Source organism: Pimephales promelas, chromosome 11, assembly GCF_988280905.1.
Source record: "Pimephales promelas chromosome 11, fPimPro1.hap1.1, whole genome shotgun sequence".
NCBI classification, from domain to species: domain Eukaryota; kingdom Metazoa; phylum Chordata; class Actinopteri; order Cypriniformes; family Leuciscidae; genus Pimephales; species Pimephales promelas.
The window spans coordinates 3,291,301-3,314,970 of NC_142779.1; the positions used below are offsets into that span (position 1 = coordinate 3,291,301).

Sequence of the window (23,670 nt, forward strand, 5' to 3'; positions counted from 1 at the left end):
CTGTGGAAGTGAGGACAATTTATATATATATATATATATATATTATAATTACTTTCACTATACATGCTACCACTAGGCTCAATTTTTAGGAATCACACGGTGTCTTTTGATTTTAATGCAGACGACACTCAAATCTATCTATCTTTGAAACATAATGACAAGCAAGGCCTAGAAACTTTGCTTGCCTGCTTATCTGACGTACGGTGCTGCATGTCCTTGAATTTTCTGCACTTGAATGAGAGTAAGACTGAAGCAATTGTTTTTTGGCCCCTATGTTGGAAAAGCAAACCCCGAATACTGACTACGATTATTTAGACTCTAAACGAGAGCACACATTACTTTTTTTACGATTTTATTATCTCTAAATTGGTTGCCAGTGTGTTATATAAATTTTGTTGCTAGTTGTAAGGCTTTGACTGGTCTTGCACCATCATACCTGTCAGATCTTTTAAATGTGAAAAAATTAACAAGATCGTTGCGATCCTCAGACAGCATTATACTGCCATATCCAAGATCGTGCGTTTTCAGCGGCCAGTCCTAGGATATGGAATAGTCTTCTTCCTTTATCTGTGAGGTCTGCATCGTCTGTACATGAATTTAAATCTAAGCTAAAGTCTAATGTTTTTACTCTTGCATTTCATTCATAACGTTGGTTTCTCTAAACCCTAACCTAGTGTTTTATAGTTTGTTATTAGTGCATTGTGTGTGGTTTGTTTTTTACTTCTCCATTTGTACAGCACAGTGGTCAGCTTCTGTTGTGCTTTATAAATAAATGAAATTAAAATAAATGAAATGATATATGTCACACTAAAGTTGAAAAACATTATGTTCTATATAAATTAAATGGTTATAAAATTTAAATCTAGTCATTTATAAATATAATATTTAACACTAACTATAGTTGAAAAACACTGATCTTCAAAAGTATATAAATGAAATGGTTATAAATGTGCAATTATTAATTTACAAACATAATATTTCATACTATAACGTTGAAAAACATGCTGTTCTTTAAAAGTATATACATTAAATATAAAAATAAACTATATAAAATAATATTTCTCTCTCTCTTTCTCTCTCCCCCTCTCCCTCTTTCTCTCTCAAACACCCCGCGCATGGTAGACATGTTCTGTTTGGGTGTGTTCATTATGAGAGTCACTTTCACGAGGAGGTGTCTGCCTTACACAAAATCTTACAAGGGGTGTATCACATAATTGTCACACCTGTTTCGCTAAGAAAACATAAAATCTAAACATGTTTCTACATATGGTGGCTATATGACATTAGTCTAGATTTAAGAATTTATTTCAAAGAATAATCGTAAAAAGTTTAAATATGATCTTTTAAAAAATTGTTTAAATTAAATCTTTATAGTTTGAATACATTCGTATCTTCTATTTATCTTTTAGAAGATTACTCTAATGATTGACTGTAACGGCGACCTTAAGTATAATTTTTATTAATATAGCCATAACGATTTTTGTACTGTAACAGCATATTCGAGATGAACCTTCACACCCTCATAGAGACGGAGGAGTTACAGGACAGATGAGCGTCTGGGCCACAATTACGTCACAGCGTGTGCAATGCTAGTCTGCTTTTCAGAGCTTTATTTATTGTAAATTCATTTAAAAGCATACTCTTAAAAGCTTAGATCTTTTAAAATTAAAAAGATTGTTTAAATCAAATCTTTAAAGTTTTATTAAAATCGTATCTTACAAGACTTCTGTATGATATTAATGATTTGCATAAAATTTTACCCAAGTTATTATTTTGACTAAATATCGTTTGTTCAAAAATAAAATAAAAAATGTTATAAATCAAGATCTGTGCTTTGGTGTCGAAGAGTAAATATTTCAAAGAGTATTTTTGTCCATGTTGCATGAAATGAAAGTTTGTCACAATGTTTTTGTTTTAAAAGAAATCCTTGGACTGCTCTTATTTGCTCTTATGTAGATTAAGTTGCATCATTTAGAAAATCACCACACATTTTCAGAGACGCAATGTGCCTCTGTGGTCCATGACGCAGCAGAAGTAAAGTTGGTAATGAGCAAATATTTAATTTTACTCGTCTTAATTCAAAGCATGATCTTACTTTTTCCACGGTAGCTATGACCTATTGTATGTAGGTACGATATATCATTTTGACTTTTCTTGTATCCCCCAAACTATCCTTATTCATTGTGGAAGCACACAAGGGGAGAGCTGATGATACTATAGCAGAAAGTATGCCCCTTTGACCTCTTCGATTCAAACACATAGTGCTCTCTAGCGCCGCGTTTTTTGAAATGCGTGTTGCGACTACGGTGACCGTAGTGCCGAGAAGCTACGACATGTCATCCAATAGCACTTTTTGAGTTTAACTATACACATTCTACCGTTACGCCGCCTATATAATAAATTACACAACCTTGTAATTTAGACCGTAACATTGACTTACCTGTCGAGAAGAAAGCAGGACTTCAGCGTCTCTTTCAAAGACTTTCTCCTTCATTAGCTCTATCTACCTGGCAAAACCCATCCCGATATTTACCCTCATTTTGAATTTGCCAGTCACGTTTCCTTTTAGATTAAATTTTTAAGCTTTATCATAACTACGAGGATTGCATTATGAAGCACCGTGCAGTGCGGCCTTTCAAGCGCCTCTCACTGACCTCCTTGGTCGCTTCAGATGGTTTCAGTCAGCCGGTTCTGAATGAAAATGCGTTGCGGTGACTAGTGCTTTTTTTTTTTTGTCCCTCTTCGTTATTATAGATTTTCAAGATGGACGACATGGAGGCCTCCATGGACTCACCCGTCAGATCATTGTCAGAGCTAATTTTACACCGACGAGATCATATTTATGAATAAAGACATTGATTTTAGCTATAAGAATACTTTTTAAAATATAATGTACCTTGAATTTCAGATGTGTAAAACTTTAAATTTTACAATTACATTTTTCAACCGAGTCAATCTACACGTGAGAGATCTTCAGAAGTCATAACTTCAGGGATCCAGAGAATATTTAATTACCCTTAAAACCAAAGATTAAGTTTAATGACACTAGTTTTTGCAATGTCACTTTTTAAATGAAAATCTTACTTTAATGTTTGAACAAAAAGTTCAAAAGTGCTTGTTCACATTTGCTGTGTTCTGCTACAAGGCCACAAACTGGTTCTTTTTGTTTTATAAATTGACTTTTCTAATTTCTACAAATATCAGCCTGATAAATATGGACTTAATACACAATGAAACAAGATAATCATGCTACGAAATATGTCTGACACAATGTTTTTAAGAAAAGTAGTGTTTTTAAAATTTAACTAAACCATGATAACAGATAACAGATCTTTTGACGGACCTACAGAAATGCATGTTGATTAGTAAGTTTCAGGCATAGTGCAACCATGCAATGATTGAGAAAGCTAATATTGGTGTAATATTTGTTCAGTCTCACCCTCACGCTGATCCAGGCATTAGCTTTTACTAAAAGGAAATATCATGGAAGTCGAAATATCAAACTTTGTTCAAAAATTGTTCTCTGACCCGAAAATAATCAGATAATGAAATGTTCAAAAACTACAATTAGATATTCTCCTGCTTAGTATGTGTGTAATTAGTTGGGCTTAAATCTTTGGATGTATTTTGTCACACCATAGCGATGCAAAGTACCACACTTTTGTAAATCCTGTGGACTAACTTTAAAACATATTCTTTATACAGCAATCACATGTGTCCAAAACAACCATGTAAGATTCAACAGACCAAATCACTAGGAAAAGCACTGTGTATAATAATTCATACACAAAAGTTAACAAATGATGGTTTTATTACTATTCAGACAGCTAGTAGATGATACTGTTTCACATTTTGTATGTTGGACCGTATGTGTTTTAGGTGAAGACTTTTCTTTTAGAGCAGCCAATATTCAGTGTTTACCTGCAGATAACATTTCACGGAGTAAAATCTAGAGATCAACTTGCTAAAAAGTAAATACAACATACAGAAAATTGATCAGTTTTGAATGTTTGTAATTGACATTTTATATACTAGTCGATTACGCCGTTTACATCATGCTTCTTTTTGTTTTTGTACAGTATGCAAAAACTATAGTCTCCGACCGTGGTCAAACATATAGGAATTTATGAAAAACATGAACAGATATTTCTACACAAGATATTTCTTTCAGAACATCTTTCAGCTATGTCTACAAGACATCGACATGAAAAATGACTATTGCTGTTTTTTTTTTTTTTGTTACCTATAAAACTATTATACTTCAAACTCGTCTAGAACATTCATAGATACGCAGGTATTTTGTGTATGTGGCTAAACAACGGTTAGGCTAATGAATTTAGTTGAAAAGTGGTATTTTAATGTGTAGGCATCAGTCTTTTAGGCCTGATCCAGAAAACAGGCATTGTGTTTTATGTCTTAACCCGTTTAATCCCACCGGTCACAATTGTGACCGCAGCTTTTTTCCTTATTTCTGGAAGCTCTAAAAAATGTTGTTATTGACTTTGGGCAAGAAATTCAACTTTTAAATGACAAATTAGACTGTCTTGATTAAAATCAATTAATGTCATGTGACTAGTGTGAAAGGTCACATGACCAGATCAGTTCACTTCCTGCTTGCACATCTAGAAGAAGATTTCTTCCTCAGACTACTAAAATAAGTAGTATATAAAACATCTTAATTTACAGATAGAACTATCAAATTTTGTGCATATATTCTTTAAAGGCTCTACTACTGATATATTTTGAGAATTATACTCCTGAATTTATATTTTGCTCGTAAGACTTGTAAATTTGTTTACGGTCACAATTGTGGCCGGTAGTATAACAGTATAACAGTGCTTCAATTGAAAACACAGGTATTTGCAGATATTGCCGGGTATTGGCAATCCTACACTGAATATGCCACATCTGTGAGGAGGATGGATGATCTCGGCGAAGGAGAAGTGCTCACTAACACAGATTTAGACAGATTTGTGAACAATATTTGAGAGAAATAGGCCTTTTGTGTACATAGAAATGGTCTAGATCTTTGAGTTCAGCTCATGAAAAATGGGGGCAAAAACAAAAGTGTTGCATTTATAATTTTGTTTAGTGCAGTTATCAGTATCCCAGAAACGTTCAATGTGTTGGACCTTCTCGACGTGCATGACCCCCCTTCCCCCCACCCCACACCCCCAAATCGAAAGTAACTGTGATAGTGATAGCTCAGATAGGGAGTCCCAGGGTGAAACGGCCCATTTGCCTGGTAGACTATTGAATGGCGATGCAGAGGTGAACTATCTGGAGGATTGTGCAGATGTTCATGAGAACCAAATGGTGTGCCCCACACATGACCACAAACAACCCTTTCTATAACATTCGGCCCATCTTTAATGCACTGAAAGAGTGCACACACATCTACCTGAAACTGGCCTAGGACAGGGCCCAAGTGTAGACATGGTCTAGCCCATAGGGGTCTAGCCGAACAAGCAGAAGTTCCTCCAGTGTGTAACTTTGTTCATAACAACCTTTTCACTCACTAAGCCTTCTTCACGAAATGACAAAACGAGATATTGGATGTCTTGTAATGAATGTGTCAATAGGTCTAATTGAAGAATTTGAATGAATTCTGACTATGTAGTTTCCCACCGGTCACTATTGTGACCGAGTATAAAACCTAATATTTCACTAACTTAGCCAACATAAAATCAAAAAAGGCATATTGTTTGAGTGTTAGGGAGGTCTAAGGAGTAAAATGCATGTACTCAAGTTGCAAGAAAAATGTGGGATTAAACAGGTATGAAAATTAAGCAGTTTGTGGCCTCTTCATCAAAATCTTTTAACATATAGTAAATATCAATTGTTAGATAAATTATATGTGAAACAGGCTCAGTAGCATTAGAGCCGGATTCTTGTTTATATTGAACATTATTATTAAACCGCATGTTTAACGGTGCTAGTGTTCTTAAATTGTTTACCACGGTTTCATTTTTAACAACACTATCGTAACACTTATCGTATTTTGTACGGTGTCTTCTTTACACTTTCACCCCATGGATATCTGTTTCCTACAGTTAGCTGTAATGTTAGTGAACTCTAGGTCTTCTCTTTTTCATATACGACAGTATTCACATGGCTTGATTTAATAAATGGTGGTTTAAACCATCGTCTTCACTTGAGACATATACCACCCTAGTTTTTAAATAGCACTTCATTGTATATTTGAACCCTTTATGCAGATATAAAATACCGATCTCTGAAATATTTTTTCGTGTAAAACATCTATGTAGGTCGTGTACAATGTCTATGTAAATCTATCTATGTTTTTAAAAATATAGCGAAACAAAGAATGAAGGCATCTTTCAATAAGTGACCCTCAAAATCTTGGCATACAAGAAAACAGTACATTATCAGAAAATTACTTTTGTCGCTTTTTCTGAATAATCTCACCAAGTGCGGGTGCTTGATAACTGTTATCAAGCGGTAATGACGTGTTTTACGCGATATTGATATCACGTTTTAATTTCAACTCGATAAATTTGAATGCGCTAAAGGTTTATAACTGAACGTCTTAATAGTGGGTAAAAGTTAACTTACAGCCCTAAAAATTAACTTACACCCTATCCACTTTCCAAACGCTTGTTACGGAGCTTATTGCAAACATTCACGCATCCATATGTTTTAAAATACATATTTAAGTGTAATTAATAGAATTCTCTCTGGCGGCATATGCATAACTTCTCCTTGACTTTACTTCTGATTCAATGAGGCTTTAATCCATTATAGCCTTTTACGACGTCATGACCACGACACCACCTCCAGCGGGGGTTAGGGCGGACCATAATCGCAGGGCTGATAAATTTACACAGAACCCATTCTCAGTCATCACACACAACCCCTGGCGCTAGCTCTAATAGTCGCGGACTGCTGTGCTACTGCAACATCTCATCGAACAAAAGTCGACGGAACATTGTCTGGTTGTTACACAGACTGTCAAAGGCCGCTTCAACCTTCCTGTTTGTCTGACGCAAACTACGCTTTTTCGACTTACAAGGCCTAGACGATTGTGCTGTAGAGACTTCCAGGAGAATAGAGAATCTTTCATCATCAAATAGGGGACCGAAAAATCAAACAACTTCTGAAATGACGACGCAAAACCTGATGGAGAGCGACTCCCCGTCGAGTTCAGTCGTAGCGGGGGCACTGCGTCATCCGGCGTGTGAGTGTGCCACGGGGAAAGACTGTCGTTTAAGAGCTATACAAGACTCTATGTTTAAAGATCATTTTAGAGGTCCGATGGTTAGCTTGATGCACAGGATCATCGAGGCTGCGTTTGATGACAACAACGATTGCGCGAGGGATACCAAGCGTGTGAAAAACCTCAAAAAAGAAATGGAAGTCATAAGAGGGTTGGTTGGATCTTGGACAGATGTTACGCCCATGTTTATAAACGGCAAAGAACCGGCCGGCATAATCCTCAGAAAAGTTTTGGATGTGATTCATGAATCTTGTGAGGAATTTGAAGTCGACGAACTACTCTGTATGTGTACGTTTGTAACAGATCTCTGTGTGTCACTGTTGTCCAAAAATTTAAAAACAGATGTGGATGGCATTGTTGAAAGTATGGCGAACTATGCCCTAGAGAAAAACCTGATTGCGTGCCGCAATCTTTTATTCTTGCTCGATCACCTGTAAATGTCATTATTGTTTTACTTCACTATGTTGAAATAAAAAAAATATTTTGTGGTCATGTCCGAGCTCATAATTTTTTCTATAGGATTCTATATAAATACTTTATATATTAAGTCAAGTCAAGTCAAATATATTTATATAGCACTTTTCACAATACAGATTGTGTCGCAGTTGCTTCACAGTATCAATCAAGACAACTTAACAGTGTTTGTTTATTACTGGAAAAAAAGACATCAAAGTTTGGTAGAGCTGATCAATGGTATGATGGGTCATTTCATTTGAATATCCCCGACTGAGAATGGGTTCTGTGTAAATTTATCAGCCCTGCGATTATGGTCCGCCCTAACCCCCGCTGGAGGTGGTGTCGTGGTCATGACGTCGTAAAAGGCTATAATGGATTAAAGCCTCATTGAATCAGAAGTAAAGTCAAGGAGAAGTTATGCATATGCCGCCAGAGAGAATTCTATTAATTACACTTAAATATGTATTTTAAAACATATGGATGCGTGAATGTTTGCAATAAGCTCCGTAACAAGCGTTTGGAAAGTGGATAGGGTGTAAGTTAATTTTTAGGGCTGTAAGTTAACTTTTACCCACTATTAAGACGTTCAGTTATAAACCTTTAGCGCATTCAAATTTATCGAGTTGAAATTAAAACGTGATATCAATATCGCGTAAAACACGTCATTACCGCTTGATAACAGTTATCAAGCACCCGCACTTGGTGAGATTATTCAGAAAAAGCGACAAAAGTAATTTTCTGATAATGTACTGTTTTCTTGTATGCCAAGATTTTGAGGGTCACTTATTGAAAGATGCCTTCATTCTTTGTTTCGCTATATTTTTAAAAACATAGATAGATTTACATAGACATTGTACACGACCTACATAGATGTTTTACACGAAAAAATATTTCAGAGATCGGTATTTTATATCTGCATAAAGGGTTCAAATATACAATGAAGTGCTATTTAAAAACTAGGGTGGTATATGTCTCAAGTGAAGACGATGGTTTAAACCACCATTTATTAAATCAAGCCATGTGAATACTGTCGTATATGAAAAAGAGAAGACCTAGAGTTCACTAACATTACAGCTAACTGTAGGAAACAGATATCCATGGGGTGAAAGTGTAAAGAAGACACCGTACAAAATACGATAAGTGTTACGATAGTGTTGTTAAAAATGAAACCGTGGTAAACAATTTAAGAACACTAGCACCGTTAAACATGCGGTTTAATAATAATGTTCAATATAAACAAGAATCCGGCTCTAATGCTACTGAGCCTGTTTCACATATAATTTATCTAACAATTGATATTTACTATATGTTAAAAGATTTTGATGAAGAGGCCACAAACTGCTTAATTTTCATACCTGTTTAATCCCACATTTTTCTTGCAACTTGAGTACATGCATTTTACTCCTTAGACCTCCCTAACACTCAAACAATATGCCTTTTTTGATTTTATGTTGGCTAAGTTAGTGAAATATTAGGTTTTATACTCGGTCACAATAGTGACCGGTGGGAAACTACATAGTCAGAATTCATTCAAATTCTTCAATTAGACCTATTGACACATTCATTACAAGACATCCAATATCTCGTTTTGTCATTTCGTGAAGAAGGCTTAGTGAGTGAAAAGGTTGTTATGAACAAAGTTACACACTGGAGGAACTTCTGCTTGTTCGGCTAGACCCCTATGGGCTAGACCATGTCTACACTTGGGCCCTGTCCTAGGCCAGTTTCAGGTAGATGTGTGTGCACTCTTTCAGTGCATTAAAGATGGGCCGAATGTTATAGAAAGGGTTGTTTGTGGTCATGTGTGGGGCACACCATTTGGTTCTCATGAACATCTGCACAATCCTCCAGATAGTTCACCTCTGCATCGCCATTCAATAGTCTACCAGGCAAATGGGCCGTTTCACCCTGGGACTCCCTATCTGAGCTATCACTATCACAGTTACTTTCGATTTGGGGGTGTGGGGTGGGGGGAAGGGGGGTCATGCACGTCGAGAAGGTCCAACACATTGAACGTTTCTGGGATACTGATAACTGCACTAAACAAAATTATAAATGCAACACTTTTGTTTTTGCCCCCATTTTTCATGAGCTGAACTCAAAGATCTAGACCATTTCTATGTACACAAAAGGCCTATTTCTCTCAAATATTGTTCACAAATCTGTCTAAATCTGTGTTAGTGAGCACTTCTCCTTCGCCGAGATCATCCATCCTCCTCACAGATGTGGCATATTCAGTGTAGGATTGCCAATACCCGGCAATATCTGCAAATACCTGTGTTTTCAATTGAAGCACTGTTATACTGTTATACTACCGGCCACAATTGTGACCGTAAACAAATTTACAAGTCTTACGAGCAAAATATAAATTCAGGAGTATAATTCTCAAAATATATCAGTAGTAGAGCCTTTAAAGAATATATGCACAAAATTTGATAGTTCTATCTGTAAATTAAGATGTTTTATATACTACTTATTTTAGTAGTCTGAGGAAGAAATCTTCTTCTAGATGTGCAAGCAGGAAGTGAACTGATCTGGTCATGTGACCTTTCACACTAGTCACATGACATTAATTGATTTTAATCAAGACAGTCTAATTTGTCATTTAAAAGTTGAATTTCTTGCCCAAAGTCAATAACAACATTTTTTAGAGCTTCCAGAAATAAGGAAAAAAGCTGCGGTCACAATTGTGACCGGTGGGATTAAACGGGTTAAGACATAAAACACAATGCCTGTTTTCTGGATCAGGCCTAAAAGACTGATGCCTACACATTAAAATACCACTTTTCAACTAAATTCATTAGCCTAACCGTTGTTTAGCCACATACACAAAATACCTGCGTATCTATGAATGTTCTAGACGAGTTTGAAGTATAATAGTTTTATAGGTAACAAAAAAAAAAAAAACAGCAATAGTCATTTTTCATGTCGATGTCTTGTAGACATAGCTGAAAGATGTTCTGAAAGAAATATCTTGTGTAGAAATATCTGTTCATGTTTTTCATAAATTCCTATATGTTTGACCACGGTCGGAGACTATAGTTTTTGCATACTGTACAAAAACAAAAAGAAGCATGATGTAAACGGCGTAATCGACTAGTATATAAAATGTCAATTACAAACATTCAAAACTGATCAATTTTCTGTATGTTGTATTTACTTTTTAGCAAGTTGATCTCTAGATTTTACTCCGTGAAATGTTATCTGCAGGTAAACACTGAATATTGGCTGCTCTAAAAGAAAAGTCTTCACCTAAAACACATACGGTCCAACATACAAAATGTGAAACAGTATCATCTACTAGCTGTCTGAATAGTAATAAAACCATCATTTGTTAACTTTTGTGTATGAATTATTATACACAGTGCTTTTCCTAGTGATTTGGTCTGTTGAATCTTACATGGTTGTTTTGGACACATGTGATTGCTGTATAAAGAATATGTTTTAAAGTTAGTCCACAGGATTTACAAAAGTGTGGTACTTTGCATCGCTATGGTGTGACAAAATACATCCAAAGATTTAAGCCCAACTAATTACACACATACTAAGCAGGAGAATATCTAATTGTAGTTTTTGAACATTTCATTATCTGATTATTTTCGGGTCAGAGAACAATTTTTGAACAAAGTTTGATATTTCGACTTCCATGATATTTCCTTTTAGTAAAAGCTAATGCCTGGATCAGCGTGAGGGTGAGACTGAACAAATATTACACCAATATTAGCTTTCTCAATCATTGCATGGTTGCACTATGCCTGAAACTTACTAATCAACATGCATTTCTGTAGGTCCGTCAAAAGATCTGTTATCTGTTATCATGGTTTAGTTAAATTTTAAAAACACTACTTTTCTTAAAAACATTGTGTCAGACGTATTTCGTAGCATGATTATCTTGTTTCATTGTGTATTAAGTCCATATTTATCAGGCTGATATTTGTAGAAATTAGAAAAGTCAATTTATAAAACAAAAAGAACCAGTTTGTGGCCTTGTAGCAGAACACAGCAAATGTGAACAAGCACTTTTGAACTTTTTGTTCAAACATTAAAGTAAGATTTTCATTTAAAAAGTGACATTGCAAAAACTAGTGTCATTAAACTTAATCTTTGGTTTTAAGGGTAATTAAATATTCTCTGGATCCCTGAAGTTATGACTTCTGAAGATCTCTCACGTGTAGATTGACTCGGTTGAAAAATGTAATTGTAAAATTTAAAGTTTTACACATCTGAAATTCAAGGTACATTATATTTTAAAAAGTATTCTTATAGCTAAAATCAATGTCTTTATTCATAAATATGATCTCGTCGGTGTAAAATTAGCTCTGACAATGATCTGACGGGTGAGTCCATGGAGGCCTCCATGTCGTCCATCTTGAAAATCTATAATAACGAAGAGGGACAAAAAAAAAAAAGCACTAGTCACCGCAACGCATTTTCATTCAGAACCGGCTGACTGAAACCATCTGAAGCGACCAAGGAGGTCAGTGAGAGGCGCTTGAAAGGCCGCACTGCACGGTGCTTCATAATGCAATCCTCGTAGTTATGATAAAGCTTAAAAATTTAATCTAAAAGGAAACGTGACTGGCAAATTCAAAATGAGGGTAAATATCGGGATGGGTTTTGCCAGGTAGATAGAGCTAATGAAGGAGAAAGTCTTTGAAAGAGACGCTGAAGTCCTGCTTTCTTCTCGACAGGTAAGTCAATGTTACGGTCTAAATTACAAGGTTGTGTAATTTATTATATAGGCGGCGTAACGGTAGAATGTGTATAGTTAAACTCAAAAAGTGCTATTGGATGACATGTCGTAGCTTCTCGGCACTACGGTCACCGTAGTCGCAACACGCATTTCAAAAAACGCGGCGCTAGAGAGCACTATGTGTTTGAATCGAAGAGGTCAAAGGGGCATACTTTCTGCTATAGTATCATCAGCTCTCCCCTTGTGTGCTTCCACAATGAATAAGGATAGTTTGGGGGATACAAGAAAAGTCAAAATGATATATCGTACCTACATACAATAGGTCATAGCTACCGTGGAAAAAGTAAGATCATGCTTTGAATTAAGACGAGTAAAATTAAATATTTGCTCATTACCAACTTTACTTCTGCTGCGTCATGGACCACAGAGGCACATTGCGTCTCTGAAAATGTGTGGTGATTTTCTAAATGATGCAACTTAATCTACATAAGAGCAAATAAGAGCAGTCCAAGGATTTCTTTTAAAACAAAAACATTGTGACAAACTTTCATTTCATGCAACATGGACAAAAATACTCTTTGAAATATTTACTCTTCGACACCAAAGCACAGATCTTGATTTATAACATTTTTTATTTTATTTTTGAACAAACGATATTTAGTCAAAATAATAACTTGGGTAAAATTTTATGCAAATCATTAATATCATACAGAAGTCTTGTAAGATACGATTTTAATAAAACTTTAAAGATTTGATTTAAACAATCTTTTTAATTTTAAAAGATCTAAGCTTTTAAGAGTATGCTTTTAAATGAATTTACAATAAATAAAGCTCTGAAAAGCAGACTAGCATTGCACACGCTGTGACGTAATTGTGGCCCAGACGCTCATCTGTCCTGTAACTCCTCCGTCTCTATGAGGGTGTGAAGGTTCATCTCGAATATGCTGTTACAGTACAAAAATCGTTATGGCTATATTAATAAAAATTATACTTAAGGTCGCCGTTACAGTCAATCATTAGAGTAATCTTCTAAAAGATAAATAGAAGATACGAATGTATTCAAACTATAAAGATTTAATTTAAACAATTTTTTAAAAGATCATATTTAAACTTTTTACGATTATTCTTTGAAATAAATTCTTAAATCTAGACTAATGTCATATAGCCACCATATGTAGAAACATGTTTAGATTTTATGTTTTCTTAGCGAAACAGGTGTGACAATTATGTGATACACCCCTTGTAAGATTTTGTGTAAGGCAGACACCTCCTCGTGAAAGTGACTCTCATAATGAACACACCCAAACAGAACATGTCTACCATGCGCGGGGTGTTTGAGAGAGAAAGAGGGAGAGGGGGAGAGAGAAAGAGAGAGAGAAATATTATTTTATATAGTTTATTTTTATATTTAATGTATATACTTTTAAAGAACAGCATGTTTTTCAACGTTATAGTATGAAATATTATGTTTGTAAATTAATAATTGCACATTTATAACCATTTCATTTATATACTTTTGAAGATCAGTGTTTTTCAACTATAGTTAGTGTTAAATATTATATTTATAAATGACTAGATTTAAATTTTATAACCATTTAATTTATATAGAACATAATGTTTTTCAACTTTAGTGTGACATATATCATTTCATTTATTTTAATTTCATTTATTTATAAAGCACAACAGAAGCTGACCACTGTGCTGTACAAATGGAGAAGTAAAAAACAAACCACACACAATGCACTAATAACAAACTATAAAACACTAGGTTAGGGTTTAGAGAAACCAACGTTATGAATGAAATGCAAGAGTAAAAACATTAGACTTTAGCTTAGATTTAAATTCATGTACAGACGATGCAGACCTCACAGATAAAGGAAGAAGACTATTCCATATCCTAGGACTGGCCGCTGAAAACGCACGATCTTGGATATGGCAGTATAATGCTGTCTGAGGATCGCAACGATCTTGTTAATTTTTTCACATTTAAAAGATCTGACAGGTATGATGGTGCAAGACCAGTCAAAGCCTTACAACTAGCAACAAAATTTATATAACACACTGGCAACCAATTTAGAGATAATAAAATCGTAAAAAAAGTAATGTGTGCTCTCGTTTAGAGTCTAAATAATCGTAGTCAGTATTCGGGGTTTGCTTTTCCAACATAGGGGCCAAAAAACAATTGCTTCAGTCTTACTCTCATTCAAGTGCAGAAAATTCAAGGACATGCAGCACCGTACGTCAGATAAGCAGGCAAGCAAAGTTTCTAGGCCTTGCTTGTCATTATGTTTCAAAGATAGATAGATTTGAGTGTCGTCTGCATTAAAATCAAAAGACACCGTGTGATTCCTAAAAATTGAGCCTAGTGGTAGCATGTATAGTGAAAGTAATTATAATATATATATATATATATATATAAATTGTCCTCACTTCCACAGTGTCTTCAGGAATGCGGAGGGTATCATGTAACACCCCCACACACACACAGACACAAAAAAGACACATTCAGATGCACGCTGCTCACTTATGTTTTGAGCCATGAGCCATGAATGAGAGGGGCATTTGCATTGTTTTTTCATAAGCAGTTTGTTTCAACAATCTTTTATTTAAAATGAAATGCTTGGTTCAGTGGATAGTCTTTTTTAATTTATATTATTTTTACAGAACAGATAAACTTCGACACTTTTTTATTATCACTTTCACAGCTGCAGCTCAGGAGAGGGGATGCGGCGACGTTCAAAACACTCAAACAGACACTTTCTCTCATTGTTTCAAAAGCCACAGTTAAAACAAGCCATGATCAAGACTTGAAGAGGTCAATAGGTCATAAAACTAACTGTCAAACCCCATTTGATCCCTTTTGATCTTGAAAGTTAAAAACAAAATGTTAAAAATGATATTATCAAACCTAGAAGGGTCAATAGGTTAAAAAACTAACTGTCAAATCCAATTTGATCCCTTTAATCTTATCTTTACAATTAAAAACAAATAATAAAAAAGGACATTATCAAAGCTAGGCGGTCAACAGGTCATAAAACTAACTGTCAAATTCAATTTGATCCATTTAATCTTATCTTTACAAATAAAAACAAATGTTAAAAAAGGACATTATCAAGGCTAGGCGGTCAATAGGTCATAAAACTAACTGTCAAATCCATTTGATGCCTTTTGATCTTATCTCGCTAACACAGATGGCTCTCTTTTTATCTCATTTTTGATACTTTTTATCTCATTTTTGATACTTTTTATCTCATTTTGATACTTTTTATCACCTCTTATCTCCTTTGCTCTAGATTCAACCCTTTCATCCTATGCCAAAAGGGGCGTGGGAAAGGGGCGGGAAGGGGCGGGAAGGGGCGGGAAGGGGCGGGTCACCTGTCAATCAATCATCTTTTTGACATAAAGTGAATCCTATTACTACTGTTTACTGTCGTAAATAGCACTCACGGCCTGATCCCATCCCCCTGAATACCGGTACCTGTTCAGTAGGATGGAAGCTGTAACGAGTGGAAATAAGGTGCGGCCCCTTTAAGAGCTGCTTGATGCTCATTTTAGCAGATCTTTCTTGCCGTAAAGCAATTCGTTATATAACGAGACCTGATATCACGCGACACTCCCTGATGCTGCGGCTCAAAGTTGCAACTGTCGCCAAACAGTCAACCCGAAAATAGTCATATAACCATTGCAATAACTCTGAAGCTATTGACCCTTCGCTAAGCCCCGCCCTCCCTAGTTACTGTTGCTACGCCTGTCAAGCTTTCGCGGCTGGCCCATCTATTATAGTGTGGATGCACCCGGTATCAGACATTTCAATGAGATAATTAGTAATTTTCGGCAAACAAGTGAAATATCTGAGAGAGCAAGACAAAAGGGACTACAGTATGCATTCGAGGGATATATTCACGACATTATATGCAACCGATTAGAGAATAATTTCTTAAAAATTGAAGTTAAAGCCTAACGTTATAGTCCCAGTGCAAGCAGCAGCGACTCATACGCTGACCGTTCAAATGGGAAACACAAATTGAGGAACAGCTATGTTCATACACAGCAGGGTATGTAAAAATAATCTTAATAATTATAAATCAAACAGCTTATCAATAAATCTTGTGGAATAACACTAATACCGTTAGTAGGACATCGATTAACAAAATGCTGAAATATATTTTAAAGTATGTCAGTGAGCCTTTGTCTTGTCTCTTTAATCGTCTTATTTTACGTTATCATTATGACCAAAGAACCGTCGATATTTCCAAGCAATAGGTGTTTTTGTTAAGCATGTCCACATTTACCAGTAGTTGTGAATGGGTCTCGCACATAGATGCTAGATCACGCCAATTATTTCTCCCCTTGGCTTTTAGATTTTCTGGAAGGAAAACAATTCCTCTCCCCCGTCCAAACTTTTAGTATACCGGTATCAGATTTGCACAATCTATACGCACAATGCTTCAGCACGTTTCCCTCGCTCGAAAGCTTGACAGACCCCCCGCGCATAGTTACGGTTGCTAAGACATGATTGGCCTGTGGCGGTTTTCGGGCGTGGCTTAGCGATGGGTCAATTCAGTTAAGAGGAAAAAAACTGTATAGTGCTGCTTTAAGCAAAATCCTAAAAAAAAAAACACTGACTTCAGGACGATGGAACCGGAAGTGCTAAAATGCTCATTTCCAACATGACATCATGACTTTTGCGCAAACATACAAGCCACTTTCAAGTCAAGTAGAGTGTTATCTATACGCATTTTGTGTATGCGTGTATGTCTACGCTAGCCTGACTTCGTCATACTCATATTCAAAAAAGAATATGAGTCTGAAACTCCTCCATTGTGCTTTGATTATGAGGCGTGTCGTAACCGAACCAGGACAAAAAAAAAAAACCTCTGCACTCAATTGGATAGTCGGTAGACCTACCAACCAATCAGAGCAACGCATAAGTCAACTCCGTTGCATAGCGCAGTTTTCAAATACAGAACGTAGCCTACTTTATTTATTTTAGAAGTTAAATAACGAGTGTTACTTCTTTTACTTACTTCTCCATGAATGCCACCAAAGGAGAAACCACAACGATCACCGGCTTTTCATTACGTCCCATCTTCTTAACGACCGTCAGAGCCAGCTGATAAGTTACACTTTTCCCGAATCATGTAGGAAGGACGCCAAAATTATCTTTCCGATCGACAAATGCCTTGAATGCAGTTCTCTGTTTGTCTATTAAAATGAATGCGCTGTCGATTTTTTTTTTTTTTACAAAAGACGCGACAGCAGAATTTTGTTTTATTTTATTATTTATTTTTTTGCTCTTTGATGACGTGAGGATTACGTTACTGAAGACCACCTGTCAATCATCGTATAAAGCCCGCCCTGGAAATTTGATTGGCCCGATGATTTCTGAACCGATCATAATTACTCCTCAATGGATCAAGTCCAGACCGAACTTCCCGTCCAAAAAATGTTGTGGGCGGAGTTTGGGCTGGCATCCAGGCTATGTCTACGCCATTAATGTCCGAGTGATTCCGCGTGTATGTACACGCCGTGAAATGTCCGAGCGAAACGAAGCAAAATGTGGGGAGCGATTTTTTTTCCTAGGATGGTAAGGGAAGACTCATAAATGGTGTTCACCACAGTGACTGGTAGGTTTAGGGAGGGGGTTGGTCATAGATTTATATATACAGTAATGTAACGTTAAGTCAACGGCGTTCATAAACGCGCTGAAAAGCGATTGATAGCACGCCAAAAATGGAAATACGAATTGGCGTGTCATACACACGCAATTTCATGACATCAGTCTATCATTTCCAATGTTTGCCTCTATTCTGATTTGCAATTTGTCTATTCCTCTGATTGTCTTTTAAATACCTTGTTTCTCTTTCATCCTTTCAGGCTGGTCCAGGCGGGAACAACGTGGCCCCGCTGCACGCTCCCAACGAACACGTCATCGTCATGTGGATGAACGACCTGATCGGACGTCTAGTACAGTTTTTCCTGCGAAGAAGATGATTGACACATTGAATGCCCAGCAGACGTATTGCAAAGATGTAGCATCATGCAACCCCCCCTCCCTCTTCTGAGTGTATATATATGTAAATAATAAGGGATAACAGCAGTGCTGCTCTTCCGCAACCTCTCCGGGTTTGGGCGTACAGTTTCGGACCTGTCGGGATGTGTGCAGATCTGGACGGATATATTAATTGGGAACCCTCGGCCATCCATAAACTGACTCACAGCAGAGTTTCCTGCGTTCACATGGAAAGCTGAGCCATTAGATGCTGTGTTGACAAGACTTAAACGTGGAGGTTTTTGTTGCACCACAGAAACTGTGCCTTCATTGCCTGTTTGCCCTCTCTCCTTTTACCTTGTCTTTTTCCTTCATGGCTTTTATATTTATTTTTTACTGTATTTAATTTGTACATCTTGTTTATAATTTCACGAACGTGGATGTTAGTCGGTCAAGCGTGGACTTTATTGGTTCCTTCACGTGTTCAATGGCTCCAAGTTTGCACTTGCGTTTGGTCTGAGTAGTCTATACAAATCAGATTAACTATGATATAATAATCCCATAACAGAAAATGAAATTTGAGAAAACATGACCGAACACATCAACAATATATATAGAGATTTTAGAGACCTATTTTATAAAAAAAAAAACGTTTGCACGATGAATTTGTGGATTTGACATTGGCTTCCGAGCCAAATAATGAAAGGCCTTTTCACATGACTCGCGTCAACATTTCCCTCTATTAAGCACCGAATTATCTCTTAACCTTTAGTACAAGGGGGAGGGACACATTATTGGCTCATGAATATTAATTATGTGATATGACATTCACTCAGTAGTCCATACTGTTTTGCTTAAAGGCAAGTAAGCACTACTATATACTTTATCCCATCTCAATGCATTGCTGCTGACGCAATCATTTGAAAGAAACTTCTGCTACAATTTTGCACTGAAGCAAAGTACAAATGACAACAAATAAAAAAAGATTATTTCCCTAGAGTGCGCAACCTTATAGTGCGGTTACATTTACCATTTCTCTGCACATTTTGCAGGCGAAAGCCAGTCATTTCAATAGCAATCCAGTCCACATGTTCGGGAGTTTCGTGCGAGGACAAAATATTTTTCGTTGGTCATACAAATTCACTCCATTAACTGACAGAAAGCTGCTCGGTTCGAAAGTGACTTCTCTGTACGCAACACTATAATAACATAACGTTTTTTGCCTGCAAAATTTCGCTAACGTCACCGCGCACCCCATAATGTAACATTCAAATAATTTCAACTCTAACCCTTTTTGCAGCTGACCTTTGCATCCTGAGCACTAAAGTTTTGTGAATATACGTCATTTTCCGGTTATAGGCTCAAATACGCACTCAGCCTATTGTTTACTTTCACTATTTTCCGCTTTGCCAGTACTCTGTCTGCAACGCTTTTCATGCAAAGGTCAAAGTGTCACATTACAATAGTGTTTAGAGTTGAGTCATGTGAAAAGGTCTGACAAACATCTTCAGGTACTAGAACAGTTTATTAATTATTTTATGTAAGAGAATACCAGTAAAAATCAATCTCATTTGACAGGCAATGGTAGACTAGGGAGTATGTGTAACTAACACGGACGTTCTTGTTATTTTAATTTAACACATTTGGTATTTTGATTTGTTAGATACCTTTCTCAATTAGAGATGGGAAGCAAGAGCAAAAGTGACATTTTAATGATTCCATTAATGTTCCAACAGATTGTGCTTATGCCTAAGTTTAGGTCAAGGGGTTATGTGGATTTTTATCATTTAGTCATTTCTCTGAAAAACTGCATTGAAGTGCCTTGTTTAAGAGCGCAATTGTGATAGAGCAGGGTTTTTTATTATTACACCAAACTCGGGAATGAATTTTCAACCCTTGTAGTTAACTGCCCACTCATTACAACCACTGTTCACCACCAGCCTTACAAAACTGGCTTGACTAATTGGCCTTTAACCAGCCTCAGGGACTAAGGGAAATACACCTGTGTAGATTTCTTGAACAAACCGGTCTTCCATCTTTACTTTGGCTTATTGGTTCTTCTGGCTTTACTTTTTTTTTTTTTTTTACCATTGTCCCAGTATTCCAGTAACCAATGATGCACAAGGCTCAGGACGAGTCATCAAGTATGTTGGTATAATAATGATGTTTTTTAGATATAAAGAATTAAGTAAATAAGATGTGTTGACTACCTACCATGAAAGGTATTGCTGAAAGTTTAAGAAATAAATATCCGTCGGTTAGATAATCCACTTGGCCCTGTTATCATATGAATTTGTTTGTATATCAGTTAGATTGTTTCTCTTTGCCAAAATTATAACGTTTAGCTTGTCTACCGTTTCAGGTTTACCACTCAAACCAAAGACCTCGTTTTTCAATTCTACTGGCATTGTGTGTTGTTGTGTCATGTTCCATGTTTTGGTTCTCTGCCTTTGCTGAAGGATTCTAGCAGCATTCCCGTTCTTTAGCCCATTAAGAACAAACTTTTTTTTTCCCGAGGGAAATCCAAGGATTTCAGGCCAACCTGTGTATTTCTCACTGGACCTCTGACTGAGTCTCTTCAGTCCTGTTGCACTGAACACCCGCATTGCCCGATCTGACACCACCCAGGACCCAGTACATTGTAGCACAATGAACTTGATAATTTTAAAAATTATTATTTTTTGTTTGTTTGTTTGTTTGTTGAATGCATCTTTTTGTATTTTGCACTGAAATTTTCTGTGCTAATTTGTGCAATACCGCTGTAAATAAAGCCGCTTTTTTCAACTTTCTAAATACAGACTCGGTCTCTTTTAATGAGCATTAATCCACATATTTTAATAAAAATGGATGGATGGACTAAATATTTTATTGACAAAATTGGATCAACATAAAACGCAAAGTGATTTTGGTATCAACTAAAATGAATCCAGTATAAAATCGTGAAATACACTTTAAATGAAATGGAAGATTAAGGTAGCAATGCTATGATAATGAATTTGTATACATGACTATAGCCTACATAAGCAGATCTAGTAATATTGCACGTAACTTTCATATAAAAATTAAGAAAATAAAAGATTAAAGCAACACAAACTGCATGTTTCATATGCTACAGTAAGATTACTTTTCATTTTTAAAATACATGCATGCTTTATTGTTCTAACTGCGCACTGTAAAAATGTTTTCCCAAAGGAATTTTGTCATGACTGGTCAGATTGATGATCATTTCAAACCTGACAACAATTATTGGGTTACATAATTGAAAGTCTTTTATGGGTGAGATGATTAGGTGCAACCTGTCCTGCGTGGAAAAACTCTTGGTCAATGTTGCAACACATTTTACAAAGCCTTTTTTTGTTTGTGTGAGATCTGGAAACTCTCTCTTCCCTCAACTGAGTGGCCTATCAATGCTCTTCAGCAGAGCATGGAAAGTACGGTACCTTCCACTTGGCACAAACTGTGACATAATTCCATAGTTTGCATTCAGCCAATCACCTCCCAGTGTGTGGTCACATGACTGCACGTGCCCTAAGGAGGAAGGATTTATTGAGTATTTTAGTTGTCTAACTTTAGCATGACTCAGTTAGCCATGCAGTGACATGTCTCTAATGATGAAGTCTGGGGGAATAAAATCTCTCAATAATGTCACATGATATATTTAGTCATCCATTTTTAAAGAGAAAGCCATGTTATTTGTTGCTAAGTTTAAAACAAATTGCAGCACAGAATGATAAAAGGTTGCACTTTATTTATCTTTGATGTGAGGGAAAATTCTCAAGCAAACGAGATTAAAGAATGACTTAGTTTCAATACAGCGTTTGTGGTGAGAGAGGCACAGCATCAGCTCATCAGCCACATCACATGTGTGTAAATGAAGCTTAGACTGTGGCTAAAATGTTAACGTATTAACTATGGCTAAATTCACACTGCTAGTCCAAATCCTATTATCTTTGTATCCGATTGGAAATTGATCTAAAATGATGTCCACAACTATTTATCGCAACTGTTCAGATCCGATTTGTGATTCACGCAGCTCTCGGGCAATAAGGCACTGACATTGACACTGATGGAGGGGTTTGCGTTTGCAATAGAGATGTTTTCTTATTTCATTTTTACAACATGGATATGTGATTCAGACTGAGGCATGTGTCCTGGAATTTGAATAGGATTTCAAACCACGTCTTGATGCAGTTTTAAACGGATTTCATGTGCTTTTCTAGGCTGACAATCTGAAAGTAGCCTGTCAGAAGAAATAGAAGGAAGAATTGCATTACGGGCGAGAGAAGCTAGCTCGTTCGGACCTTTACCACATTAACTTTAGTTTGTCAAAATATTGCGCGCTCTCCTGCTTGATAAGTCATTCTCTATAAGATTTCGCACCTACCACGGGTTTTTTCGGTGTTTTTTAGTGTAACAATGTGTTCAGTTGTACATAAACAGTGGAGTCCACGCTATTGTTTACATCCGAGTGCCTCCATAATGGCGGCTCATCCGGGTTACCGCCCAGAATGTGATGTCGGTGAAAACCCTCTAAGTCTAAACAAGCCAACAGCTACCGTCACTTTAAGAGTAAAAAAAAGCGTACAGGCAAAACAAAATCAATACCAATGGCTCTCTAAAATACATTGTGGTCTTATGAAGCGAAACAATCGATATGTACAAGAAATTGAACATTATTGACAACATTATTACCTGAGTTATCCACAGCCTCTGCAGACGGTTCTTCTTGAGCGCGAGCTTTCTGTCACAAGATGGCGACCGAGACCGGAAGTAGGGTTAACTTTTTACCGGTGCTTAGCACTAGTCATAGCAATATACACTAGACCTCACCTGGGGGTTCTAAGCATGCGTCAAAACCGCCGCCATCTTGGAACAGGGGTCTTGTCATAGGAAGTGGCTAGGTAACGCTGCTATCTCTGCCTTTAGGCCTACTTCGAATTCATTGATGGTGGCGGACTTTTGTGCAGCGTACCCAGATAGCAAACTGACATTGAATCAACGTGGAAATATGACATCGAAACAACGTTGATCTGACGTTGTTTTGCTCATCGAATTAACGTCAGACGCGTCATTCTTTCAAAACTAACGGAAAATCAACTTAAAATCAACGCGTTGTTGTTTCAACGTTATGAAAGCAAACCAATTTTCGATTTTCATTTAGCTTTGAAGAATGCCGCGTCTGACGTTGGTTCAACGTTAATTCAATGAGCAAAATCAACGTTGTTTCAGTCATGAGAGACGTCGTTTCCACGTTGATTCAATGTCAGTTTGCTGTCTGGGTATGAAGTTCAC

The 23,670-nt window shown here is 36.5% G+C and overlaps 1 protein-coding gene across 1 annotated transcript in view; it reads left to right on the forward strand.

Moving 5' to 3' along the window:
• Positions 1 to 21,171, forward strand: part of bcl2l11 (BCL2 like 11) — a 43,534-nt gene extending 22,363 nt beyond the window's left edge. The window contains exon 4 of the mRNA XM_039671721.2: positions 18,264 to 21,171. Coding sequence (XP_039527655.1) covers positions 18,264 to 18,380 — 117 coding nt within the window. The 3' untranslated portion in view covers positions 18,381 to 21,171. The remainder of the gene's footprint in view (positions 1 to 18,263) is intronic.
• The last annotated feature ends 2,499 nt before the right edge of the window (positions 21,172 to 23,670 follow it).